The sequence below is a fragment of the Chroicocephalus ridibundus genome, chromosome 2 (genome assembly GCF_963924245.1).
Source record: "Chroicocephalus ridibundus chromosome 2, bChrRid1.1, whole genome shotgun sequence".
Taxonomy (NCBI): Eukaryota; Metazoa; Chordata; class Aves; order Charadriiformes; family Laridae; genus Chroicocephalus; species Chroicocephalus ridibundus.
The window spans coordinates 83,227,909-83,251,334 of record NC_086285.1 but is presented as its reverse complement, the minus strand read 5'-3'; the positions used below and the strand labels follow the sequence as shown (position 1 = coordinate 83,251,334).

At 37.4% G+C, this 23,426-nt stretch overlaps 1 protein-coding gene across 2 annotated transcripts in view; it reads right to left on the bottom strand.

Annotated features, from left to right (window-relative positions):
* Positions 1-23,426, bottom strand: part of CDH9 (cadherin 9) — a 99,873-nt gene that overhangs the window by 51,924 nt on the left and 24,523 nt on the right. Inside the window, exons 1-2 of one of the 2 annotated variants that reach the window (XM_063326094.1) lie at positions 18,638-18,748; positions 16,936-17,251 (exon numbers count right to left, since the gene is read on the bottom strand). In XM_063326094.1, coding sequence (XP_063182164.1) covers positions 16,936-17,166 — 231 coding nt within the window. In that variant the 5' untranslated portion in view covers positions 17,167-17,251; positions 18,638-18,748. Of the gene's footprint in view, positions 1-16,935; positions 17,252-18,637; positions 18,749-23,426 lie in introns of those variants that run through there. The other variant, XM_063326093.1, reaches the window with a different exon arrangement.

Below are 23,426 nucleotides of genomic sequence, written 5' to 3'. Positions count from 1 at the left end.
GGAAACATTCATGGTCAGGTTGGATGGGGCTCTGAGCAACCTGATCTAGTGGAAGGTGTCCCTGCTTATTACAGAGGGGTTGGACTAGATGACCTTTAAAGGTCCCTTGCGACCCAAACTAGTATATGATTCTATGATTCATTCCTTACTTTTTAAGTTAAGGTATGTTGGGGGCTTATTGTGGTCAAATGGACTCTTCTTAGTGTCACTAGATTGGTACATCTGCATATTTTAGTGGGAGATGAAGAACATGCTGATTTCCACATTGTTGTGGTGAAACTACTACCAGAACACAAGTGAACCTCCTCAAGGGTATATTGAAGATACAAGACTGCATGGAGCTGCAGTCGCAGCTAGAACGCAGATGTGCATGGGCGGAACAAAGGGTGCAAATACAGACTTTTGAAGTTAGGAAGCTTTTTTTTCAGATGTGTCATAAACTTACCACATAGATAGGAAGGTGATTGATATCTGGCCCAAAGGACATGGGCATGCCCAATCCAGGCCCAAATGCCTGAAACTCTGAACCCTTTAACATCCTGGTCACATGTAAGAGAGAGAGGAGGCTCCTATCTCTCTCAGCTATTTTTATTTGCTCTCCTCAAACCAGGACAGGGAGGAATGGGGGGAATATGAAAACTTGAGGCTTTTCTTGGCATGAGGAAGCAGCTCTAGGTCCCACAGGTTAGATATAGCTTTGGCGTGTTACCTTTCTTCCTGTGTTCACTGTCATCAGGGTTGCCTTGTATATTGTGCAATACTGCACTTGGGCGTTCATCCTTACTTGCTATTTACCATTGGGTATAAGTAGAAGTTCTTTGAGCAAAATTCCTACAAATTACATTAGAAAATTTTAATGTCCTTTACAGTATTTTTTAAATTCATCCTGTACAGTTGTGAATGTATTTTCATAACTTCTGTAAATTTGTTATGGGCTTAATTCGTCTTTCATATTATAGTTGCATGAAGCAATTTATAAGGAGTCTACTCTGCTGCCGTCTCCTCTGTTATTTCTTTCCACCAGTAAAGTTAGGTTGTATTAATATTTACACAAAACACTGAAAATGCTAATAGTAAGTTTGTGTATGCCTTTATGTGTATTTTAGATGTTTGGAGCAGCGGCCTATTGCATGCTCTCTGTTAATTTTGTCTGGCAGAGGGTTTTGTTTCAGTGAGTGTAATTCAAAGGTCTTTCCTAAAGGAGGACGTTAGGGTTTGCTTGCTGGGTTTTTTTGTTGTTTTTTTTTCTTCCAGTTGCTGGAAGCATAACAATAAAACATAAAGTGTAAATGGTGTTAGTTATTTTGGTTTGAGGCTATCACATGTCAGCAGGGGAAACTTGGAAGCTATAAACGACAAAGAATTTTTTCCCTCTGTGAAAATGAAAGCTGAACCAAGAATTACATTGGTATTGTCTTTTTATACCAAATGCATTTCTGTTTAAGGTTTTGCTAAACCATAATGCAGCTGTCCAAACACATCTCTGTTCTTTTTAGATTTCATGTGCAATTTATGCTCCAGATGGAAAACATTCCCCCTTCCCCCCAAAGTGCTGTATATTCAACCTCTTAGTTCCTGGTACAGTTAAGGTGTTTTCCATATGCCAGTCACAATTTTGACTTTGCTACAAAGTTTTTTCCTTGAGTTTACCTTTCATAACACTGCTTTCTTTATGGCTTAAGGCAAAAGACTCAAACCATGTATAACTTCAGATTGAAAAAATTTTCCGTAAAATTAACATGAAGAAGCATTATATTAATGGTTTGACACCTAGAAAATGGTGAGTTTGGGCTGTAATATACCCAGACCTACTGACTCTGGAAAATGTTTAGGGAAAATGTAATAGACTGTACATGGCACAAACAATCAACTTGGCAAAGTGTCATTAACTGTCAGATTTAGTATGATTCTTTCAAATAGGCTTCTATCTTCTTAAATGGGAAAGTGATAAGCATAAATAATAAGCAATGGGAAGGAACAGGGAAGCATAAACTATTCAGGTGTGTCCCAAGTGACCCTTTCAGAAATGAGAGGAAAAGAAAATTTCTGTATTTTTAAGATTCCTCAAACTTCTTTTAATCACAGTTTCTAGCTAAAGCTCCGGGGCTGAGGGAAGAAACATGCAAAATACTGGGAAACACAAGCTTATGTGTATGTTACTTTTACAAAGCCGTGTACTTCCTTACATGAAATTTCTATTCATATATGATAATTGTACTATACTATTTATTCTGAAGCTGTGGCACAGAAAAATATTGAGTTTTCCAAGTCTACCCACTATGTATTAAAGCACAAATTGATTTGACCCCAGGAAACTTGACGGTAATTATCACTCTAAGCTTACTCCAAGTAGAAAAGGTTATGCATATAGAGGTGGGAGAGAAGACAGTATTTGTGAAGGAGGATGGATGAGTGTTATATAAAACAAAATAAATTATTTCATGCCAAAAATGCAAGAAGTGTACTTGAAATAAGAGCTTGTAACATCCCCTAAAATCTCACAGAAGATATGTTGAGTGCTAGTGACAGGTAGGATATTAACCAGTACCCCAACTGTATGATTTCAGACCTCCAGGAGAATTACAGCTGCTAAGATACAGCACCACCAGCAGCTTAGCCAATATTCTTCTTCATTAGCATTTTAACTAATTAAAACTCTAAAGATATCTTAATAACCGCAGTAGTTCTTCAGTGTGGATTGCACTAGCAATATCTGCATTGCTTTAATTTATGTGTGTCTAATCAAAAGTTTTATATATGTGCTAAATGACTATGTATTTACCTGACTTGAATTTGTGACATTGGCACAAACTTCTTAATTAAACAACCAAACTCTGTGTGTGATGGTAACCTAAGTGACTGTATATTAAACAAGGCAAATGACATTTACTTTTCTTATCTTCTGTTTTCCAGCATCTGGCTCATGTGTTCAGCTGTCTATTGTTACAAATTCTCTAGAGAATTATATTGTGAAAAACACTGCTGACATCAGCTGCAGGTGCTGATTTTGACCTGGTAGGTAAGGATAAATCTACTTTTCATTCAGGAATGCTTCAGCAGAATTCTTGGTAGTCTTTTGGTTCTGCTGATACAAACACAGTATGGGGAAATTCATTCCCTCCACATATATCTCCCCATACCTAGTGGGCAGTCCTGGAAACCAGAGCTGTTTTCTCAAGTGCTTCTTTCCCCTGCATACCCTCTACATCTCCTGTGCCCTACATGCTAGGTTTTAGTCAAATCTGGGAAAGTGGTTGCGTTCTTCTGCACAAAGAATTGGACTTCAGAGCACGTAGAATTTGTTTTTTTTTTCTTCTCTCTGTATTCTCCCGATCAACAGTTGGTTTGCAGGTTTTCAGCCTGATGAAAAGAGTCAAACTGGTTTTTTATGGTTTGCCATACCATGATGTTTGGCTGTTCCATAACATGAGATACAGGTTTACAGAAAGCGACTATGGTCATCAGTTACGTCCACAGGTAAGAAATTTTCACATGACAACATCAAGCACTGTCACTTTAATCAGTCCCTGGAACAGGTGGTAAATCCATCATTATTTTAAAGGCTTCACAATAAGAAAGGATATTTTTCTCATAGATTTTTCTCTCACCAGAAACTTCTGAGTGAAATCTGTCTCTGTGTGTGGTATCTTTTTGCTGTTTCAGAGGCATTCAAAAGGGACTGTAGCTCCAAAAGTTGTGCACAGAGATAGGCAGGAATAAAAGCTCTGGCCCTGAAAGCAACATGAGTTCGTCGTATGGATGGATTATCCCTTACCCTACACAGGAATAATTGATCTGGGCTCAGCTCCATAATAATAAGCATATAAGAAACACTCTAGTAGGGGAGACCAATGTTTTGTCTAGCCGAGTACTTTATCTCAGAGGTAATAGGAGATGCTGGTTTGAGAGAGCATGCAAGTCTGGCCACTGTAATTTTTTCCTTTTACACCCCCCACCCTCCCGGCCCCAGCATCTACAACTGTCAGATTAGAATAGAGATCTTCTTTTTGTTTTGATTTGTTTGATGAATCTGATGTCCTTGAACTTGTCCAGTTACGCATTGCCCTAATTTTGGACAAGTACTGTATTGATTGATGTTATACCAAACTGACAAAAGTTACACTGTTTCAAGTTGTGGGTCATCCACAATATCCTGAAGAATACATCCATAGCAGGAGTATTTTATTACTCTTAGTCACAATTTTATGTGTGTGTATATATGTGTATACATGTAGGCAGATGCCTACAGATAAAGGTCAATGTTTATCAGAAAGTCCCACAGCATAATGCAAGAGTAATCGAGTAAGATGTTGAGATGCGAGGCAATATGATCAAAGAGTCTTTTTTGGCCTAAAATATGTAAACAGGCTTCCAGGTTTGCAGCATCAACCAAACAAAACCATACTGTCAGCCTGCTGACTCAAAGGAAGCAGATCCCAAAATGTGCATTTTTCCTAAGCTGTTCAACTATATGGCGTTTCCAGAAATATTCCAGAAGTTATTTACTATCCCTAAAACATATTTATTTTTACATGAATTCAAATCTAAGAAGTGGTGAGTTTGAGTTTCATGCTTGATTCACAATGATCTCTACCACGAAGTTTCAAATCACGATTTTAAAAGATGTATTTTTCCTAAGATACTGTTTTGCAAACTGATAAATATCTTGTGGACACTGTACACACCTCACAAGAAGAAATCTGTTCATTCCTCAATACGCTTTCAGAATGTGATTGTTAAATGGTTACTCTTTAAATACCTTAAATGTTTATGTAAAACTAAACTTTCAAATGAACAGTAGTGGAGGGTTAAAGCATCACTAAGGTCCTTTGCTACTGCTTATTTATTGGCACAGTTAACCAAACAAAAAAGAAAAACACAGGTTTGAATTAATTTAAAAGTATTGTGCTGTTTTTCTATTCTGCAGACTGTGCTGGAAACACAAACTGCCATACCAACCAAAGGGTACTCAGTGAAAGTATACCATCTCGTGCCTTCCTCAGTCTGACTGCAATTCCCCTGCCCCGTGACTGCTTCGAGACACACAGGTGCATGCCCAACTCTTGGTAAAATATGAGAAGTAAATTCTCAAAGGTGTGTATATTAAAGCATAAGGTTTGAAATCAGGATGCACCAAGCCTTGAGTCTTGTGTTGTGATAATGTAGCTTCCTAAGTGAAGCTATTGTTTCAAGAAGAGTATGGTGAAAACCAGTAGTTAGGAAAGAAATATTTAGGGTCTTTTTTTTTTTTGCTTTTTGTTATTTGTCACTGATTACATATTTATTGAAATTTGCATTACCTAATTGTCTGGTTCATTTAAACCTTGTTTCAAAATTAAACATCTTTGGAAGGTCATCACTACAATGATGGCAAAGACAAGGTGGTGGCTGGAAGAGTTATCAAAACAACTTAATCCTCCTCTTGGCACAATAGAACCTGGTAAGTGTAATGCCATTTAGAGGGGACCTGAGACAGGCTTCAAGTTCCACATAAAGCACAGACTGATTGTACCTGTCTGATTAAGCATGAAGCCAGGATAAGGCTGCCTGGGGCTTCAGATGAAAACTCCACGAAGGAGAAGTAGCGTCTGGAGAAGCCAAAGCATAAGGTCCAAACCAAGCATAAAGCCCTGCAGATCAACGGTGTTGCTCTATCGAGGGTATCTTTAATTTAATAGCTGAATCTGCAAGCTGATCAGATGAAGTGAGATTAACATGTAGACATTAGACAATGCAGGAGTTATTTAAGAGGGATTTTTTAAATTTTGGGGTTTTTAGATTCTCAGAGAAAATATTAATGAAAAAGAAACCCAGCAGGAGGTGCATAAAGAATGACTTAAATTAATGTTAGTTTAACAGCATGGATTGTCAAAGTGTTTGCATCTGGTCAAAGCAGATAAAAATCTGAAGGTATCAATGATAATTTTGTATTGACTTTATAAAAAAAAAAAAGATTGGAGGGGGAGGGTGGAACTGGAATCTTCAATGCTTACTGTGAACAACGCAACACACAAAACAAAACTGATTGTTTTGCTAATTATCCTATGACTTCATCTGGAATAAAATGTTGACCATGGTCTTGTTGACCATTTGGAGATAGGTTTTAAGATAGAATTTAAGGTAGAGATTTTGCTAATATTCAAAAAGAGGGATCAGGAGTGCTTTTTTTCCAAATGTTTTTCACTCTAGCTGTGTGCTGTTCTTTCTGCCTTGATCTCTTCAAATAGATACGTCTCATCTACCTGTTCTCATTGTCTGTCTCTGTGACCTCAAATCACTGTTTCAGCAACTCTGTTGCAGTTTGCTCCTCAGAAGAACAGATATTGTGTCATTGTCTGCCTCACCACAGGTACTGTTCTTTTATTTCATTGAATGGTACTTAGAGAAGTAGAATATATTATTAATAATCATAGCATCATCACTATGAGGGGTTTTTTTTATCCTTTTCTTTCTTTTCCTCATCAGAGATCAACATAAATCTTTTCTTTTTCCTGAAGAGAAAACAATGTTTGATACCTATATACACACACATATATATTTTTATAGCTTTTTAGACACATAAAATGATTTTAAACTTTGGGGTTTTTATGCTGTTTCTTTTTCTTTTACACGCTTTGAAGTTAGACAAGATTTAGCCACCTGAAGTACAAAGACAATTGCAGTACCAGTAACGGAGTGAAAACAGAATGGGTCATTCCTATTTCCCTCCGTTAACAGTATTTTTGAAGGACTACAGAATTTCTTCTGGGACAGATTCAAATTTTGCCCTTCACTTCATGCCTTTCTGCATGTGATTCTAAATCTTTCATATGGAATGGATGGGAATCAGACTGTGACCTCTTCCACTTCACTATTACTAACCTCTACAGAGATGAATGTATTTTCATGTTCTGTGAAACTTTGAGAGACAGTTAAAAAAAAACTTGAATGATTTATTTTGCTTTCTTGTAACAACCCCACTTCCATTTACTTCAGTGACAATAAATACAGAAATACTTGCTTTCATGCCAAATTCCTCTTTACATTTATTTCATTGTCCACACCATTTGTTTATATCTAATTAACATAGGCTTAAATTAGATATACATGCTTATTTCTTTCACTCGCCTGTGTTACGCAGAACATACAGTAACTTTTTCCATTTTTTTTTAAGTTATTGATTTAGAGGATCTCTAGTCTCAGCATTCTAAATGCAAATGCTGCAGTGGTGGAGAGAAAAGGTAAGAAAATACTTTCTGTATTTTATTTTTCATTTGTTAATTCTGTTCTATCAGTCAGCTACCTGACCCAGTTGTATTTGAACATTTAATGTTCTGTTACCTCCTGGTATTTGACAGTGTTTATTCATCACAAATGCTTATTAAAAAGAAAAATATGCTTACTTCCACAATCCCTGTAAGACTGAACTATCATAAAAGCAACATTTTTTAAAGCTTGTGTCAGTAGTTGCAACATTTTTAACAGTGTGATATAGTAGAGTTAATTCCACTTGAGCTGCATAGAACTTTCTTGTAAGAACCAAATTTTTTTTCAATATTTAGAAACCAAGACTTCATCAGAAATATGTAGCAATAGCTAAAAGCTGAAGGGGCAAAAATGGCTACAGGTGGCGACACCAGTCACAAAGTTTAAGTTAGGTAAACGCATTTTATGAATGCTTGAGTAGAAGTATAACAGTATCCCACTAAATACTTCCGTGGTTGTCATTGTTATGTGTTAGGAAAAGTTAGAGCAATCATTTGTGTCGCAAATTCACTGTTCACCAGGTAGGTGGCTATTAAATATTTAGTTCTGTTTCTTCCTCCTTTCCATAGAGTGCCTTGATATCTTATTCAATCCAATACTTCCAAGCCATGTTTCCAAGCAAATGGCTGATTCACAGCTGTTTTCATGATATTCCAGAGCTTTTTTCTAATACTGTGTGGGAACACCTCATACACAGACATGTTCTGAGGAAAAGCTTCGTTAGACGAGTGTTGGCAATTACATTTTACAGATGGAAAAAATAAAGCAAAATGTACATAAAGCAAGCATTTAATCAAATTTTATTAATCATTATTTCCAGCATTATCAATTATTTTTATGGCAGCGTTTGGGCTAAAAATTTATTCTTGTACTTGAATCGAATACTCCAAAGACCTCTTTGAGATTTAATTAAAGGTTCTACAACTTAAACAGAGGGGGATCTGATGTCATTTCTCCTGAAGTTCCTCTATGGAAATGGAGAACACATTAAAAAAAAATAATCTCTTCAGTTAAGGTTAAAACTCATTTAATATTGTCAGCTTGATTGTCATTTCCTCACACTCCCAATTTGACAAAGGTGTTATGATGGCTTCCATCTGAAATGGGCGTGCTTGTCTCTGAAATGTGGAGCAAGATAGGGAGGAATTTATAACTTCTGAAACGTTTGTGGAGGCTGGAATGCTTTCTTACCCTTTTTATTGCACACTGCTGTGTAAAAACAGAAAAGTGAGATTTCAGCAGAGTTTCTCAACTGTAGATTGACATAAGACAGAGCAGAAGTTAGCCCAGTGTGTTTGTGTTGCAACAGCAGTACATACAGCAAGGAATTGACCGTAGTTATGTATTTCTATAACTGATAAGAGATCACAGATTCCTCTTTTGATTGATATCCAGCATAGTGTTAAATTGACTGATTACATTGGCTAGACTAACGTATTTTTCAGGGTGAAATGTGTGATGATTTCTGCAATGGACAGGATTTGATGTATCAGACACGTACAGGAAGAAAAGACTTGCTGTTCTTGACAGTTGCTTGCTGACAGCTCCTCTGTTTGTCTTCAAGGTGACTATTCATAAACCTTTCTCCAACAGACAAGATGTTGCACAATACCACCCTCTGATGCAGTCAAATTGACCTTTCTAAGTAGTCACATATTGATTTGCTCTCATAGGTTTTGCATTCTTTTTATCACCAGGCTGGCAGGTATCAGTAAACCACAATATAGTCAAAACACTTCCCCTTTTCAGAATCACTCCTATGATGTAATCAATGCAATAAATGTACAATATCATGCTTCGTATCTTGTGAAATACACTTTCCTCACCTTCCAACGTTTTCATGCACAATAAATGATTGCCTGATAATAGCTTGTCTGCAGATTGCCACTGATCTAATCTTCTCTTCCCACAGGCTTAAAGTTGCAAGGCTGAGAAATACCAGCCTATGAAGTTGTAATAATAAAATAGTTCTATTCTACAAATAACAATTACCTATCGTGGAAGGTTCCTGAGCCAACCAGATCTTTGAGGCAGATCTGCTTAGGCCTTTTCGCATAAGGAGATTGCTAAGACCAAGAGGCTTTTAAGCTCAGAAAAGCCACTTTTTACTAAAATGGAAATGGTATTTTAAACGGCAACTGGAAGTTACCACTGGAGACCGAAGAGAACTCCATTCTCCATGCCCGCTTTGTCTTTAAATCAGGTATTTTGACTTCGAGCCTTTTTTTTTGTTAGCTTGTCAACACCCTCAATCCCAGCAAACTCCATATTGGGGGGGTCCTCCATTCTTTGGGCCCCAGACCCTCGTTACTATTGTCCTGGCCCACCCCACGGGTGCTCTGAGCACACTCAGGAGATCCTCGGGGAAGGGGAGCTGTCACTAAGCAACAGCAAGCATTGTAGTGAACAATAAATCAGACTCCACATCGTAGCTTTGGCTGATATGTTGGGTATCGGGTGAGTGTAATTTTTCCACACCTGAGAGGAGAAGCATGGAGGGAGAGAGGGAAAAGTGAAAATAATTTGGGAATTATTATTGGTTTGCCTTTATTGAATTGTCTCGTATTGGCTGTGGCTTTAAAAGTAACTGGGTAATTTTTCAGGTGCCTGTATTTATGCTATGGATGACGTTGTCACTTAGCCTTGCTAAATTCTCAAAAATTATCTTATAAATTAAGCACAAAGGGTCTATAAAGGCACATCGTTGTCAGCTTTCTGCTGCTTTTTTTTTTTTCAACTTGAAAATCATTGCATACTGGATGTTCTGTCTCGGGAGAGGAGAGGGGAGGGGAGGGGAGGAGAAGCAAAAAAGGAAGGGCAAAGGGAAGAAAAAGGGAAAGGGAAGAGTTTGCAATAAATAGTTTGAGGATTTCCTCATTTCTTATGTGTTTGTGTTTATTCTTGATGCAGGTTGTTGTTGTTTTTCACAAGCAGTTTAGCTGATTTAACATTTGAACTTGAAAAATACACACAGAATCCTTGAAAACACAACAGCCACGGACCTAAAGAGATAATCTGTGCCATCCTCCTGCCTCCAGATGGGATCAGGGTGGAGTTTCTGGCATGTGTTTTTTCAGTTTGTCATGAAAACCTCCAGTATTAAGTTAATCCTGTCTCTCCAAGTGATCTTCACCTAGTACATCATTGTATTGACTCTCTACCATCAAAAAGCTTTACCTGATGTTGAATGTAAATCAACCTGATGACAATATGAACCCAACTTCTTGCCCTGAACATGACAAGAATTTGAGATTATATTTTTTTTAGCAGTCTTTTATAGAATCATAGAACAGTTTGGGTTGGAAGGGACCTTAAAGATCATGTAGTTCCAAACCTCTTAGTTGAAGAAACAGAAGCTGTCAGGTCTCATGACATCTGCTCTATCTGTATCAAACAATACAAACTCACTCTTGTTATTCATGTATTTGAAGTCTCTGATCATTGCAGTTGCTTTCAGAAATGATTCTTTATTTTGTGAAATATGATGTCCAAATTTGATTGCAAAATTCTAGCTTAGGCCTATCAGTGCAATGTAACATTCAAGATATTTTGCAATTTAAACTGCTTATACTTGGGTTAAGCATGATATGATTAGATCTGTTCACTATTTTTGAACCTTCAATTAAAAATGAATTTAGGTTGTCAAAAATGAGAAGCTGTCTGTGCTCCAAAAGAAAACAGTCCTATTGTTTTTGAAAGATGTAGCATTTTCACTGTGTTCTTCCCTGGCCCTCCATCCTTCTTTTTAAAAGTAGCAATCAAATTTTATTAAAAACTTTTCTTTTTACTATTTGTGGCACAAGTGAATCAGTAAGTTATCTCAGATACTCTAAAGGCAGTATTAAGATCAAATTCAATACATAAAGAACACAAAATTAGGCAATTAATAAAAAAATATTTTTATGGCAGATGAGAACATTATGTTTCAGGATGGAGAAACTAAGGTTATTCCAGAGTTTGGTACTGTGGTGTTGTCAGAGCCAGCTCAGTGGGTCACCCATTTAGGCCATAAGCTTCTTCCACCCAATTTGCTCAGAGCAGAGGCTGAGAATGGCCAAGACCTCAGCAATGTGTTGAGAGGACGTGGATGAACTGGGATAAGACTAATGGAGTAATGGCTTCACTGATCCCATTTTCTGACTTCTTTGCTGCTTCACATATTAAGAGGGAGCCTACTCATGACTTCTGTGATGTACCAAAGGCAGCCAGCAAAGTAATGTGAAATAATATTTCCAGGCATCAGTACGTTTTCAGTCTATGTTTACAAAGAAATACTATCCAATTTCATTAAATAAGGGAAAAAAACCCATATAGTATAATGGGGCAATTGAGTGAAATTTTGTGTTAAATAACAGCAAGTCTGGTGAGGTTGGTAATTTGCTGACACTTCTTGAATAGTTACATGAAGTTCCTTTAGTCTTCTCTCTCTCTTTTCTTATAAGGCATACTGCTATAGTAGGCAACCTCACTTGTAGATGTCTGAATATTTGTAAGTGCAGACTACAAGAAATATAGTTCCATTTGAATATATGTTGTACCCCGCCCCCCGAAAAACAAAACAAATCCACCCTCTGAATATTTTTCTTTTCACTTTATACTTTTTAATAAGACACACAGGCAAATGTTATGAATCAAACTCACTGGTTAGCTGGAGGTAGAACAGAGATTTTTCTTCAGTTTGCATCCAATTTAAATGACGCTGATGACATGCAAAGCCTAGTTCATTTCTTTTTATGGAAGTTATTAAACAGGAGGTTATTCATGGAGCAGCTCATTTTGAGAAGTGACATTTCTTTTTTGTTTGATTTTGTATATCCACCCTTAATATGAAAAAGAAAGGTTGAAGGTGGTGTAAAAAGTGTTTTTATTGTTGTTGTTTGTTTATTGTTTTTAAGTTCTGTGATATGACAGGTGTTTTATTGTACAGTTGATGACTGGGTCTAAAACACATTGCATGGAACTTCACACATTATCTGCCCATCAAGATTAGCTCACTTTGATTAAAAAAGTGCCTGTATGGTATAGGGAGAGACTAGCTTTCATGAAAAAAATGTAATTGAGAGACTTAGAAGAAGAGAAAATCTCTTGTCTCTTGAAATCACTTAAGTGTATTGTTGCAAAGCGTAACGGACTACATTTTCCAAAATGGCTGATGATTTTGATTAGGACTATTTCTTCCCACCTAGGGATATTTCATAAGGACTGGAGTTAAAGAGGTGGGATATTTGGCATTTTGCACAACTGATGCCCATTCAGTGGGTATCAGGTAAGTTATTTAGAAATGGAAGCACATAAAATCAGTATTAGCTTTGGAAAATAAAACTAATTATCCCCAAAGGGCTACTTGGTTAGAGCCTTCTGTGCATTTTATTAGCTCTTTCTTTAATTAATGAACATCATCCCCATCAATACTTTAATACTTCCTAAACTGCATTCCTATATTTTAGATTATTATATCTGTGGATAGTTTGTTTAGGGAGTGAGTAAATTGAGTAGACTTTTCTCATAGAAGGTCAGTGTTTTAGGTTTCATTTCTTAGGTTCTACAGGGGGCTTAAAGTTAGTAGCAGCTGAGAAGTCGGATCTATGGCTATAGAAACAAAGGAATGCCACAGTATGACATACAGTCAGGTGTTTTACTTTCTCAACCCCTTCATATTTCACAAAAAAATGCCAGTTGTATATTTGCCTTTAAAAATAAACTTCTCTCATACATTTAACTCTGAATGATATATTGTAAAACACATTTTCTTTTTCTTTTTTGTGAATTCTTAGTATGCAGAATGAGTTCTATGGTTCCCCCCTCTACGTCCTCTGAAAATTCCTCGTGCTGATGATCCCATTCAGATATCCAACATTCCCCCAAGGCAACAGGCATCTTGAAAGAATTTGATCATTTTTGTGTCTTAGAAATTTTTTATTTTTTTTTCTTAGACAATTTTTTAAACAGGACTCTGTGATACTGTTTATCCTACCTGTGTCTAACTGAATGTTTCAGTTGCAAACTCCCCAGAGCAAAGTTTATCTCCCTGTGCATTTTTTATACAACACCTAGCATGATGGCGCCACTGGTTTCTCTAAGCATTTCCTGAATATAATTTAAAATGGTAAGAAATCAAAGGATGTCATAAGCAGTTCTTGCATTGTTGCAGGTACAAGTAATAGGACCTAACAAATTTAAATACTTCCTATGCACTTATTTTTTATGCGTGCACGAGTACATGAGATAGATGAGAAAGATGTGTGATGGATATAATGTAGGTTGTCTGGATGTAACTTGACTCCCATCACAATCACAGGGAAATTGTTGTTCGTATATGCCCGGTTCCTGAGGGGTGGTTGGTGATTTAGGTCTGTTCTTTGAGTAATATCTTTACTACAATTGTTCTAGCCATCAAGCCTTTTGGCAGCTGTTGAATGCTAGCTTCCTTTGCTCATCAAACAATATTTCCTATTTCTGATAAGTGCATTAGATGCACTTGCACTTACTGGTGTCCATTTTACATCACCTATCATCGCTACCACTGCCTTTGTCTAAAAGCTATCTAACTATAATTGGGAACATAAACGCTGTTCTAGCTGTTCAGAGTTGTTAACACTGTATTACCCCAGCTAACAGTCTGGGAGACATGCACCAGATTTGTGTGGAGCTGGGCATTTCACCTACCTTACAAGTACACCAAACCTCTTTTTTAGTTACTTCTTGTCAGAGGGTGAAGCCTACCTACAAGCACCACTTAGATGAATGAGACCGTGACTGCGTCTGCCATGTCTAACTGCTGAGACTAGGCTGGTACGTGCAGGAAAGAAACAAAAAAATCAGGGATAATGGAGCTGTTAACAACTTTCCATTCTTAGAAGGCATTTCTGAAGGAGACCAGGGGGTGAGAGTAACCCTGGTAACAACTGCTATTTGGACTTAGATATGGGGAAAGCGAGCATCCTGGGGCTACTTGGCTAGTGGGGCCATTGGCTTCTGACAATACAATTTTAAAAGCACTACAGCAGATGAAAACCCCTCAGATGTGGGGGAGAAACTCCTCCCTCCAGGGACCTCTGACACTGAGCAAAGCCTGTGCACAAGGCAGAAGTGCTCTCATGGGGGCCAGAGCACCAGACAGGAATTGGACAGTCCAGCGATCAAAGCAAGTGTCCAACTCTCATGGATCCCTGATGCTGGTGATCCTATCCCACTGCCAACAACAGAATGCACTCATAACAATATAAAGCATCAACAAAGTAGCATCACTAACAAAACACAAACAATGCCCTAACAGATAAAAATTGTTTGAAAACTGAACCAGGGAGGGAAAAGTAATTTTTTAGTATTATGGCTATGATCCCTTAGAATTTTATTTCCTGACAAAGTTTCCTAATTCAGTTTATTTAATATTTAGTACAACATTTGTTATTCTAGCCCAGTAATCCATCTGCCTGTGCATATCCATATTAAAGAGGGACTGGATAAGAATACTTGCTATGAACTAGTCCCCATGGGTTGGCATAAAAGTGCTCTCTCTTCACACGTACCAGTGTGCTAATTACCATCACTTTGAGCAGAAGAATACTAAACCTGAGATTTAAGCCTTTCTCAGAATAATATTGTTCAAAAAAGTTGTTGCTTTTTTTTTCAAAAATAAAAAAGAAATTCCTTAGCTGACTTCTTGTTGTAGCAGCTCCCACTTGGTACTGTATGTCACGTGTACCTAGGATAATTTGAACTAACTGAAATGGATTTACTGTGGTTTTACACCACTGAGGACAGAACAATGATCATTTTGTCATGTCATAAACTGTTCTAAAGTTAATGCAACCCTATAGAGTTTATCACTTCAATCCAACTCAATCTCTTTGGAGTATTGGGTAATATTTGGGGTGATTTCCATCTTTTTAGAGAATCAGTAATGCTGACTCCTCACTCAGGGCCTCCGTACAATATTTTGCAGTGAAATGTAAAAAATCTTAACATGGTATCTGAGTTATAAGAAATTAAGCATCTCGACTGCTGTACAGCCATTCGTTTTCCGTCCTGGACTTAGGTCTATGGTAATAAGGTCCAATGGCTTTTAGTTAGTTTGGAATAAGTGCAGAGTAAGTTCGCCCTATTGCAATATATCAGGTAGGCATTCCTCATGTGAAACAGATGGTGATGACAGTCTTGATGTAAGCTTAATTTATTTGAAGTTTTGAATGCCATAGATGGTTTGGAGTCCATTAATCGATAGCAGTGAGACTGAAACTGGAATCAACTCTTACTTTTGATACTTACTTCTCCTCTATGACAGCTTTCTATTTTTACAAAAAAAAATATTTCTGTGAGACTAGGTAGAACTTACAGCTATGGAGATCTGTCTTATTGTGTACCTTATTGTATACTTTCCTGGCAAATTCACTCAATACTAAAAGATACTTCCAACCATATTTTGTTTAGAAATCTCTCTGTGCAGTTAGTGCACTCTTTATTGAAGATCTCTCTGCCTACAACAAACCTTCCTATTTACGCACTGACAAACAGATCTAGCAATAGGATTATTTGGTCTCATATTGTTTCCGCTACTGCAAGTCAGAATTAATTTAATTGAAAACAGAATTGTATGGGTGTAGTGTTCATATACACGAGGATAGAATCAAGTTCATAGTCACCATGGTTGGCTTCTTTGATGTTTGTTTCTTAATAAAGAGAGATTATTTCCATATTTTCCAGAAGATCACGACTCCCATGACCAGAGATATTAGCAAATGTTCAAAACCATTTTGGGGTCTTTTATTTAAAAATGTCTCAATTCGTTTGGTAGTTAGGCACCAAAAACAGAGATATACCTGACAATCTGGGCTAATGACAGCATTGTGGGTCAATGACAGAAACTGGAATGGATATTTATTTAACTTAAGATATTAAGATAAACATTTCCTTGATTTGTAAGTCATTCTGGGTGGTTGCTGTGTGTATTCTAGACTTCTACCAAGATTGTTTACTTATACCAGACCACAAGGCAGATCTGCAAATGGCGAGACACCACAAAGGACTAAAAATATGGAAAACTTTGAGTTGTATGTTATCAGAAAAGGTAGGACTGCAGACAGCTGGAATTCAGAGGTGCTGTTGTCAGCATTAGCTCATGTAGGTAGGTCTCAAAGAATGGAAGGTCTTTTGAGCCATTAAGTAAAGACCTCAGTTTATTGCAGAAATTATGAAAACCAGATTTATTTTTTTTTTTCTTCTCAAACACTTTATCTGTACTTGGACTTGTGCATAAACAGCAATTTTATTATTAATAAATAGGATTTTATATTTCACTTGAGGAACCACACATCCTAGTGTACTGGCAAATGCCACAAGGTAGATGAATGAAGGCATAAATTCTCTATTCCCTTATCTAATATTTATGTTTAATAGTTGAAAACTGGAAATGATTCAATGATAAATCTTGCATGGGCATATGTAATAAGAAATTGGAACATTTTAGTCTGAACAGTTTCCTTTTTTTTTTTTTAACTAAACTACTTCATTTCTCCCACAATTTTGAACAGTCACAGAAGCCTCAGGTGGTCCATGACGTGCTTTGTTTGACTTATATGAGAAATTGGGACCATTGCTTTATAAAAAGCAAAACAACTGCGGTGAAGGAGGGATAATATCACGTGTGTCAGATGCATCACCTGTAAAGAATCCTTTAAACTCAAGGCTTACCTTGCCCACGTATTGAGTATCTGGACCTGTGTACTCCTCCAGTAAGAAAAATTGATTCCACATCCAACCACGCTTGGTGCGGTGCAGTGTTTTTCCATCATTCTCTGACAATCCTGTTATCCTTTCACTGCGTGAGTGCTTGTTAGTCCTTTTTTCAGATGGCATCATATGAATCGCATGAAACATACAGCTCCAAAGCAAAATTGTCAAGAAGGAGTAAGTCCTCATCATTTACAGAGATGCTGCTAGCCTCCACTCCTCTAATAATTCACCACAACAATTTTTTCAAATGTTATATTCCTCTTGTAAGTAGGACCTAGGGGATGGAGAAAAGTGTTTGAGTAAGTTGCAATAATTTTGTTTCCCTAAGGACATCGGAAGCAGGGAATACCAATAGCCTAGTGGTCACGACAATAACCCATGGAAATTACATATAACCATAAAAATAAAGTTGCGTGTTTGAAAATTTTCTTGAAACAATTACATGTAAGAATTACTCAGAGAGTTTTAAGTCAAGTTCTTTAACGTCTCATTCATCTTCTATTTCATGCTCTCACACTGTATATAGACATTAATTTAAAACACAATCTAGGTAAAATACTTCTTCATCTGCATATGTTAGCTACAAGCATCACGACACAGCAGAACAGCACAAATAGTAAGAAACCTTCCAACTTAATCTCTCCCAGCTCAGCCTGATGCTATCCTCTCTTACTATCTGTTCAGAATTCTCTGCAAATCTGAATTTTCTGTTACTTCATGATTAATACAAGCCCATCTTCCCCTTTGCTAACCCCTCATTGTTCAGAGGATCCGCTTCTGTTTCTGCATAAAGGAACTCACAATATAAGATAAAATTTAAAGTAGTCTTGATGCCTTCAAGAGATTCCTTATTCAAGAAAGAAAAAGTACTTGTCACGTAAGTTTTGGTTCATAGGAATCCTGCTGGTGTTAACAAAATTCTGCATTTAGGACAAAATTCTGCATTTGAAATGTATTTTATTTTTTCCCCTCCTGAATGAATGGGAATTTTTATGATACAGAATCTTATTGTTAATATTTTTTTTTCTGAAACTGGCACTGATATTTTGTGTAGAAGTTTGTAAACAACATTTAATCAAAACAAAGAGGTTTTTTTTAAACGGTACTCTTTATTTAGCAGTACAATTGAGGTCCTGATGTCCCAGTCTTTTCCATGACTTGGGTTTCCTGGTAAGCCTGCTTTTGATGAAAGATATCTTTAGCTGAGTTGTCATTGTATATTACAGAAAGCATAGAAATATAATTCAGCAGCAAAAGTATCGTTTACTTCGGGAATCCTAGTTCATGAGCGGTGACAGTAGCATGAAGACACAACACCCAGAAATTTTAGAGTAATGAAATTTTGAATTTAAAAAAACCAAAACACATACATACCTATCCTCCTTTCTCCCACAACCCAACATTACCAGCAGCTACTTTTGCTTTGTGGGGTTTTTTTTAGGGTAGGGAAAGGGAGTCGTCTTCTGTATAAAAAGATAGACATTTTGGGAAATAAGATGCTTTTTGTGAAAATTATTAGTCAGCTGAGAACGCAAACTGTTTAATTGAAAATATTCAATGAACTGTACTCTAAAGATCTTAATGATTAAATGATAGAATTGTGCCCATGTGTGAAGTTTTCCTTAAAACGATGATATTCTGTATGGTCTCAGGATCTTACCTAGCAATCCTGAAGGAGGATCAAAGTCTTAGCATTTTAGTAACTTCAAACAGAGTTTTAGCTGATCGAGAAGTGAAGGCTTGGAATATTTATCACTTTCTAACATCATGCTTAAAAAAAAAAAAAAGAGAACAATTTGATAGGTGTCAAATTTATGGAGATCATGGTTACAATGCAGGAAAACTTAATTTCTTTTACGTCTTTATTTTAACTGAAGAATCAAAGCACAAAGTAGATTCTATTTGCATAAAATCACGAATGTACATAGATCTTGGCATACATCAGTGGATGTATTTTCTTTGAATTCTGTAGGTATACTCAAAAACTTGTTTTCTCCCTTGTAATGCTCAGTTGCATGCAGAGGAGTAAGGGGAACTCTCCTGTGTTTTATTTAACACCATTAAATTTTGACAATAACTGGAAAACACATTGCATACGTGATGATCGTGTCTTGTGATTGAAACTGGGTGCATATCAAAAGAAAAAAAAAAACACCTCATCCAATCTTTTATCCATGTCTTAGTCTGATGATTCTATTTCCCTGTATAATATAGACTGAAGTAGTTTATATCACTGAATAAAGCTATTTATCAATAGAGAGCATAAAACATGATCATCCAGATCCTTAAATCCAGCCCACTGTACAATCTGAGGCAGATTTCAGAGCCTCTTCAGACTTTATGAATTAGATCCTGGTTAAGCTATTGCAAAATGAAAGTAAACAGCAACAGGAATTACTCTTGCAAATACCATACTCAAAAGGCAGATTATCAAGTTTGTCCAATGGTTCTGAAGTCTCTTGTCTGTTTTTGAGATATTCTTGCTTGATGTATCCTCAAATAGTGCTCTTCCACAGCTGCATTAAAACACTTTTTGTTGGACTCTATTTCAAGAATTCATCTTATATACATTCTGAATGATAACGTATTCAAATATTCATATTGGTCAAATGTTGGGTTTGATTGCTTTTGCTTTGTGTATGAGTGATATGTTGCTACTTAACTATTCCAATAAATTTTATTTTTTTTGTATATTTAAGGTCATGAATTATTTATTTCTCAAATTTCTTGAACATAACAGCTCTTCTTCATTAAAATAAAACAAACCAGAAGACAACAACCAAAGCTACACACATATTTGGCAAAATTTTAACACATAATGAATCTATGAAACTACTAAAAATCCTAAAAATATGTTTTGCAATACCTCCAAGCATTGGAAGACTGCTGTGAAAGATGTTATCCAACAATGTCAAAGAGTTTAAATTTTCTCTTGAAAATGTCATTATTTCAAGACTTAGACAAATTTAACACTCAGATGATTTACTTTGTTTTACTCTGGTTCACTTTTGCTTTTTCAAAACTACACATTTTTAATTTCCTAAAATTGCCTTCATTCATTTCTGTTCAAACACAATTTGCCATACTCATTCTTGCCGATGATACAAAACTGGGAAGAGTGGCTGACACAGCAGAAGGCTGTGCTGCCATTCGGTGAGACCTAGACAGGCTAGAGAGTTGGGCGGTGAGGAACCTAATGAAATTCAATAAGGGCAAGTGTAGGGTCCTGCACCTAGGGAGGAATAACTCCATACAGTGGTACTGGTTAGGGGTTGACCTGCTGGAGAGCAGCTCTGTAGAGAGAGACCTTGGAGTCCTGGTGGACAACAAGTTGACCAGAAGGCAGCAACGTGCCTTTGTGGCCAAGAAGGCCAATGGTCTCCCAGGGTGCATCAAAAAGAGTGTGGCCAGCAGGTCAAGGGAGGTCATCCTCCCCCTCTACTCTGCCCCGGTGAGGCCGCATCTGGAGTACTGTGTCCAGTTCTGGGCTCCACAGTTCAAGAACGACTGGGAACTGCTGGAGAGAGTCCAGTGGAGGGCTACGAACATGATCAAAGGAGACTGGAGCACCTCTTTTATGAGGAAAGGCTGAGACCTGGGTCTGTTTAGCCTAAAGAAGAGAAGACTGAGAGGGGATCTTACCAATGCTTATAAATATCTAAAGGGTGGGTGCCAAGAGGATGGAGTCAGGCTCTTCTCAGTGGTGCCTGGTGACAGGAAAAGGGGCAACAGACAGGAGCTGGAACACAGGAAGTTCCATCTCAACATGAGGAAAAACTTCTTTACTTTGAGGGTGCTAGATCACTGGAACAGGCTGCCCAGAGAGGCCGTGGAGTCTCCTTCTCTGGAAATATTCAAAACCTGCCTGGATGTGTTCCTGTCCAGCCTGCTCTAAGTGAACATGCTCTGGCAGGGGGGTTGGACTAGGTGATCTCCAGAGGTCCCTTTCAGCTCCTATAATTCTGTGATTATGTGGTTCAAATGCATAAGATATTTATACTAGTCTTTTCTTTGTACTCAAAGAAATACTTCAAGGTGGTCATTGGCTTATGCATCTTTTCTTGTAGTCAGCTGTTCAAGAGGGTCAGGGGTTGCATCTGGTAGACTCAGAAAGTGTATTTTTATATTGAAACAAAGGATTCTGGTGTAGTCTGGAAAAGTAAGAGCAGCTTCCAAGGGAGAACAACGCACGGTACACAGATGCTCTGAGCCTGCTATAAGAAATTATTTCTGTAAAAACACCAATTTTTGAACAGAGTTTTTTTCCTCAGAGGAATCTAAATTCCCACGTTCTGCCCCAGCCAGGGCAGAACATAACCTGAGATTGTTAAAATGTGTGTTTTTCTGTGTAGTGCTGCCCTCTACTGATTTTCTTGCTAATTAACAGAAAGACCTACAGCGAGGAAAGACAATATACTTCATGTCAAGGATATTTTTGTGAAATGAGGAAAGGGGAAGGGAAGGGAAGGGAAGGGAAGGGAAGGGAAGGGAAGGGAAGGGAAGGGAAGGGAAGGAAAAAGATATAGGGCATTATATCCCACTCTTGAGTTTTACAATAGTTGGACGTTTTGGATATAAAGAGAGAGTTATTACTCTGGATCAATCCAGATCTACTAAACATTATGGTAAAGATTTAATCTGATTTCTTCTAAGAGGAGCAAAAATCTTAAGCTTGAAACCAGAGAGAAGAATTGTCATGGGGTTTTTTCTAAGTAACTGATCAAAATTATATATGCAATCTCTCTCGCGTTACTTCCATTCCCACCATTTACTCTAGTACAATGGTCAACTTACTGTTCTTGTCAAATGATGGAAAGTAGTTTTCTTTCTAGTTGCATTGGAAACTGCTTTTAAGGTGAAGTGTTCATGTATTAAACATTTTAATGCCCAAATTGTGGAGAACCTGCATTCTTTCCCCACTTCGCAAATCAGAGGACCTGAGTGGAGGCAATAGGTGATTTCTATTTTTAAGGTTTGAGAGATCTGTGTTGGTAGCCTAGAAACATTAGTCTCTCCTTGCAGTACGGACTTTGATATCAGAATCCTACAACAGTTCCAGGTAAATGAATTATCTCTGTATGAAAGACATTATTCTCCTGAGCACATTAGTAACTGGAAAAATGTATCTTTTAAAGTCCTTTTGAATGTAAAATATTCTATTTAGATTCTTCAGGTGTAGTGTGAAATAAGCCCTGCTGGGATCAATAGCAGGGATTTGTTAGCAATGATGCCAATTTAAATATTTCTATAGCAATTGCCATGGCAATGTTTTTAATTAGTGTAGCACAGTCACTCGCAAGCATGACATGAAGAAAGGCTAACCTTCGGCAACTTGATAATGTATCCCACACTAGTTTGTTTAATTTGTTAATAGTGAAATAAAATTCTGTTCTAAAAGGAAAAGGCTGTACTGCTCATGTATAGCTAAAAATAGCAGAGTTTACTGCAGCAGCAGTGCTTCATATTGTGATCACCAATCTTTAAATAGGAAGGAGGCAACTGATTTTCAGGATGATCCAAACAATCTGTAAAACTAAAACATATATTTTAACAGGATATAGCAAGTATAAATCTCATGTAGTCTGCATGCGTGGTCTCATTGACTTTGTCTGCCTTTCTTTTGAAAACAAAATATCTGAATGTAGCCTTAATCTACCTAGCCTGAATACTAAGAACAGTGAAGCTGTAGCAACAAAAGGCTGTGCTACAAACTGCACACTGCCACCGATAATACCAAGACTTAGGTAGAGGCTGGGTCTGTGCCCCTGTAGGTTGACTTTTATTACTCCCCTAACTAATTGAAGGTAGCCCAGGTGTGCATACACAGGTTTCCCTCTGACTGCAGCACTCAAATATTCTCTGAGTGCAGTCATCCTACAAACATGAATATACACTGTGGATGTATCATTGATGGCTGATTTTCAAAAAGCAAGCTCCTTTTGTTTTCATCTTCCTAATTTTTTCCTTCCCTCTCCTCTCTTCATAGGTAAAAATGGGGTTGGGGGTAGTATTGAAAGGATTAAAAGAAAACAGCCAGTGTGCGTCTTGGCTGACCTCCTGTGCTGAACCTGGAAGAATCAAGAAAGGTGTTTTCATCTATTTCTATGAGACCTGAACTACCTTTTGAGGGATCCCCAAAACTCAAGGGACAGATTTTTGACTGATGAACACCCATTCTTTGAGTACAAGTACTCATATCCCATTCAGGCACAGAAATATGGGCCACACTAAAAAAGAAACACTTCCCCACTCAGCAGCTCATGCTGCAAACCTTTTGGAATAGATTTTCAGAATCACGTTTTTGGGGTTGCTGGTCTGTTCAGCAGTATATACAGTGGAGATAAGCTCAGCTGAAAATTTTGCCAGGAAACAGCTGAAGGCAGTTCTTTATGTTTGGGACACAAGTGCAGGTTACCTTAGCTACATGAGTCAAGGAGTCACAAAAAAAT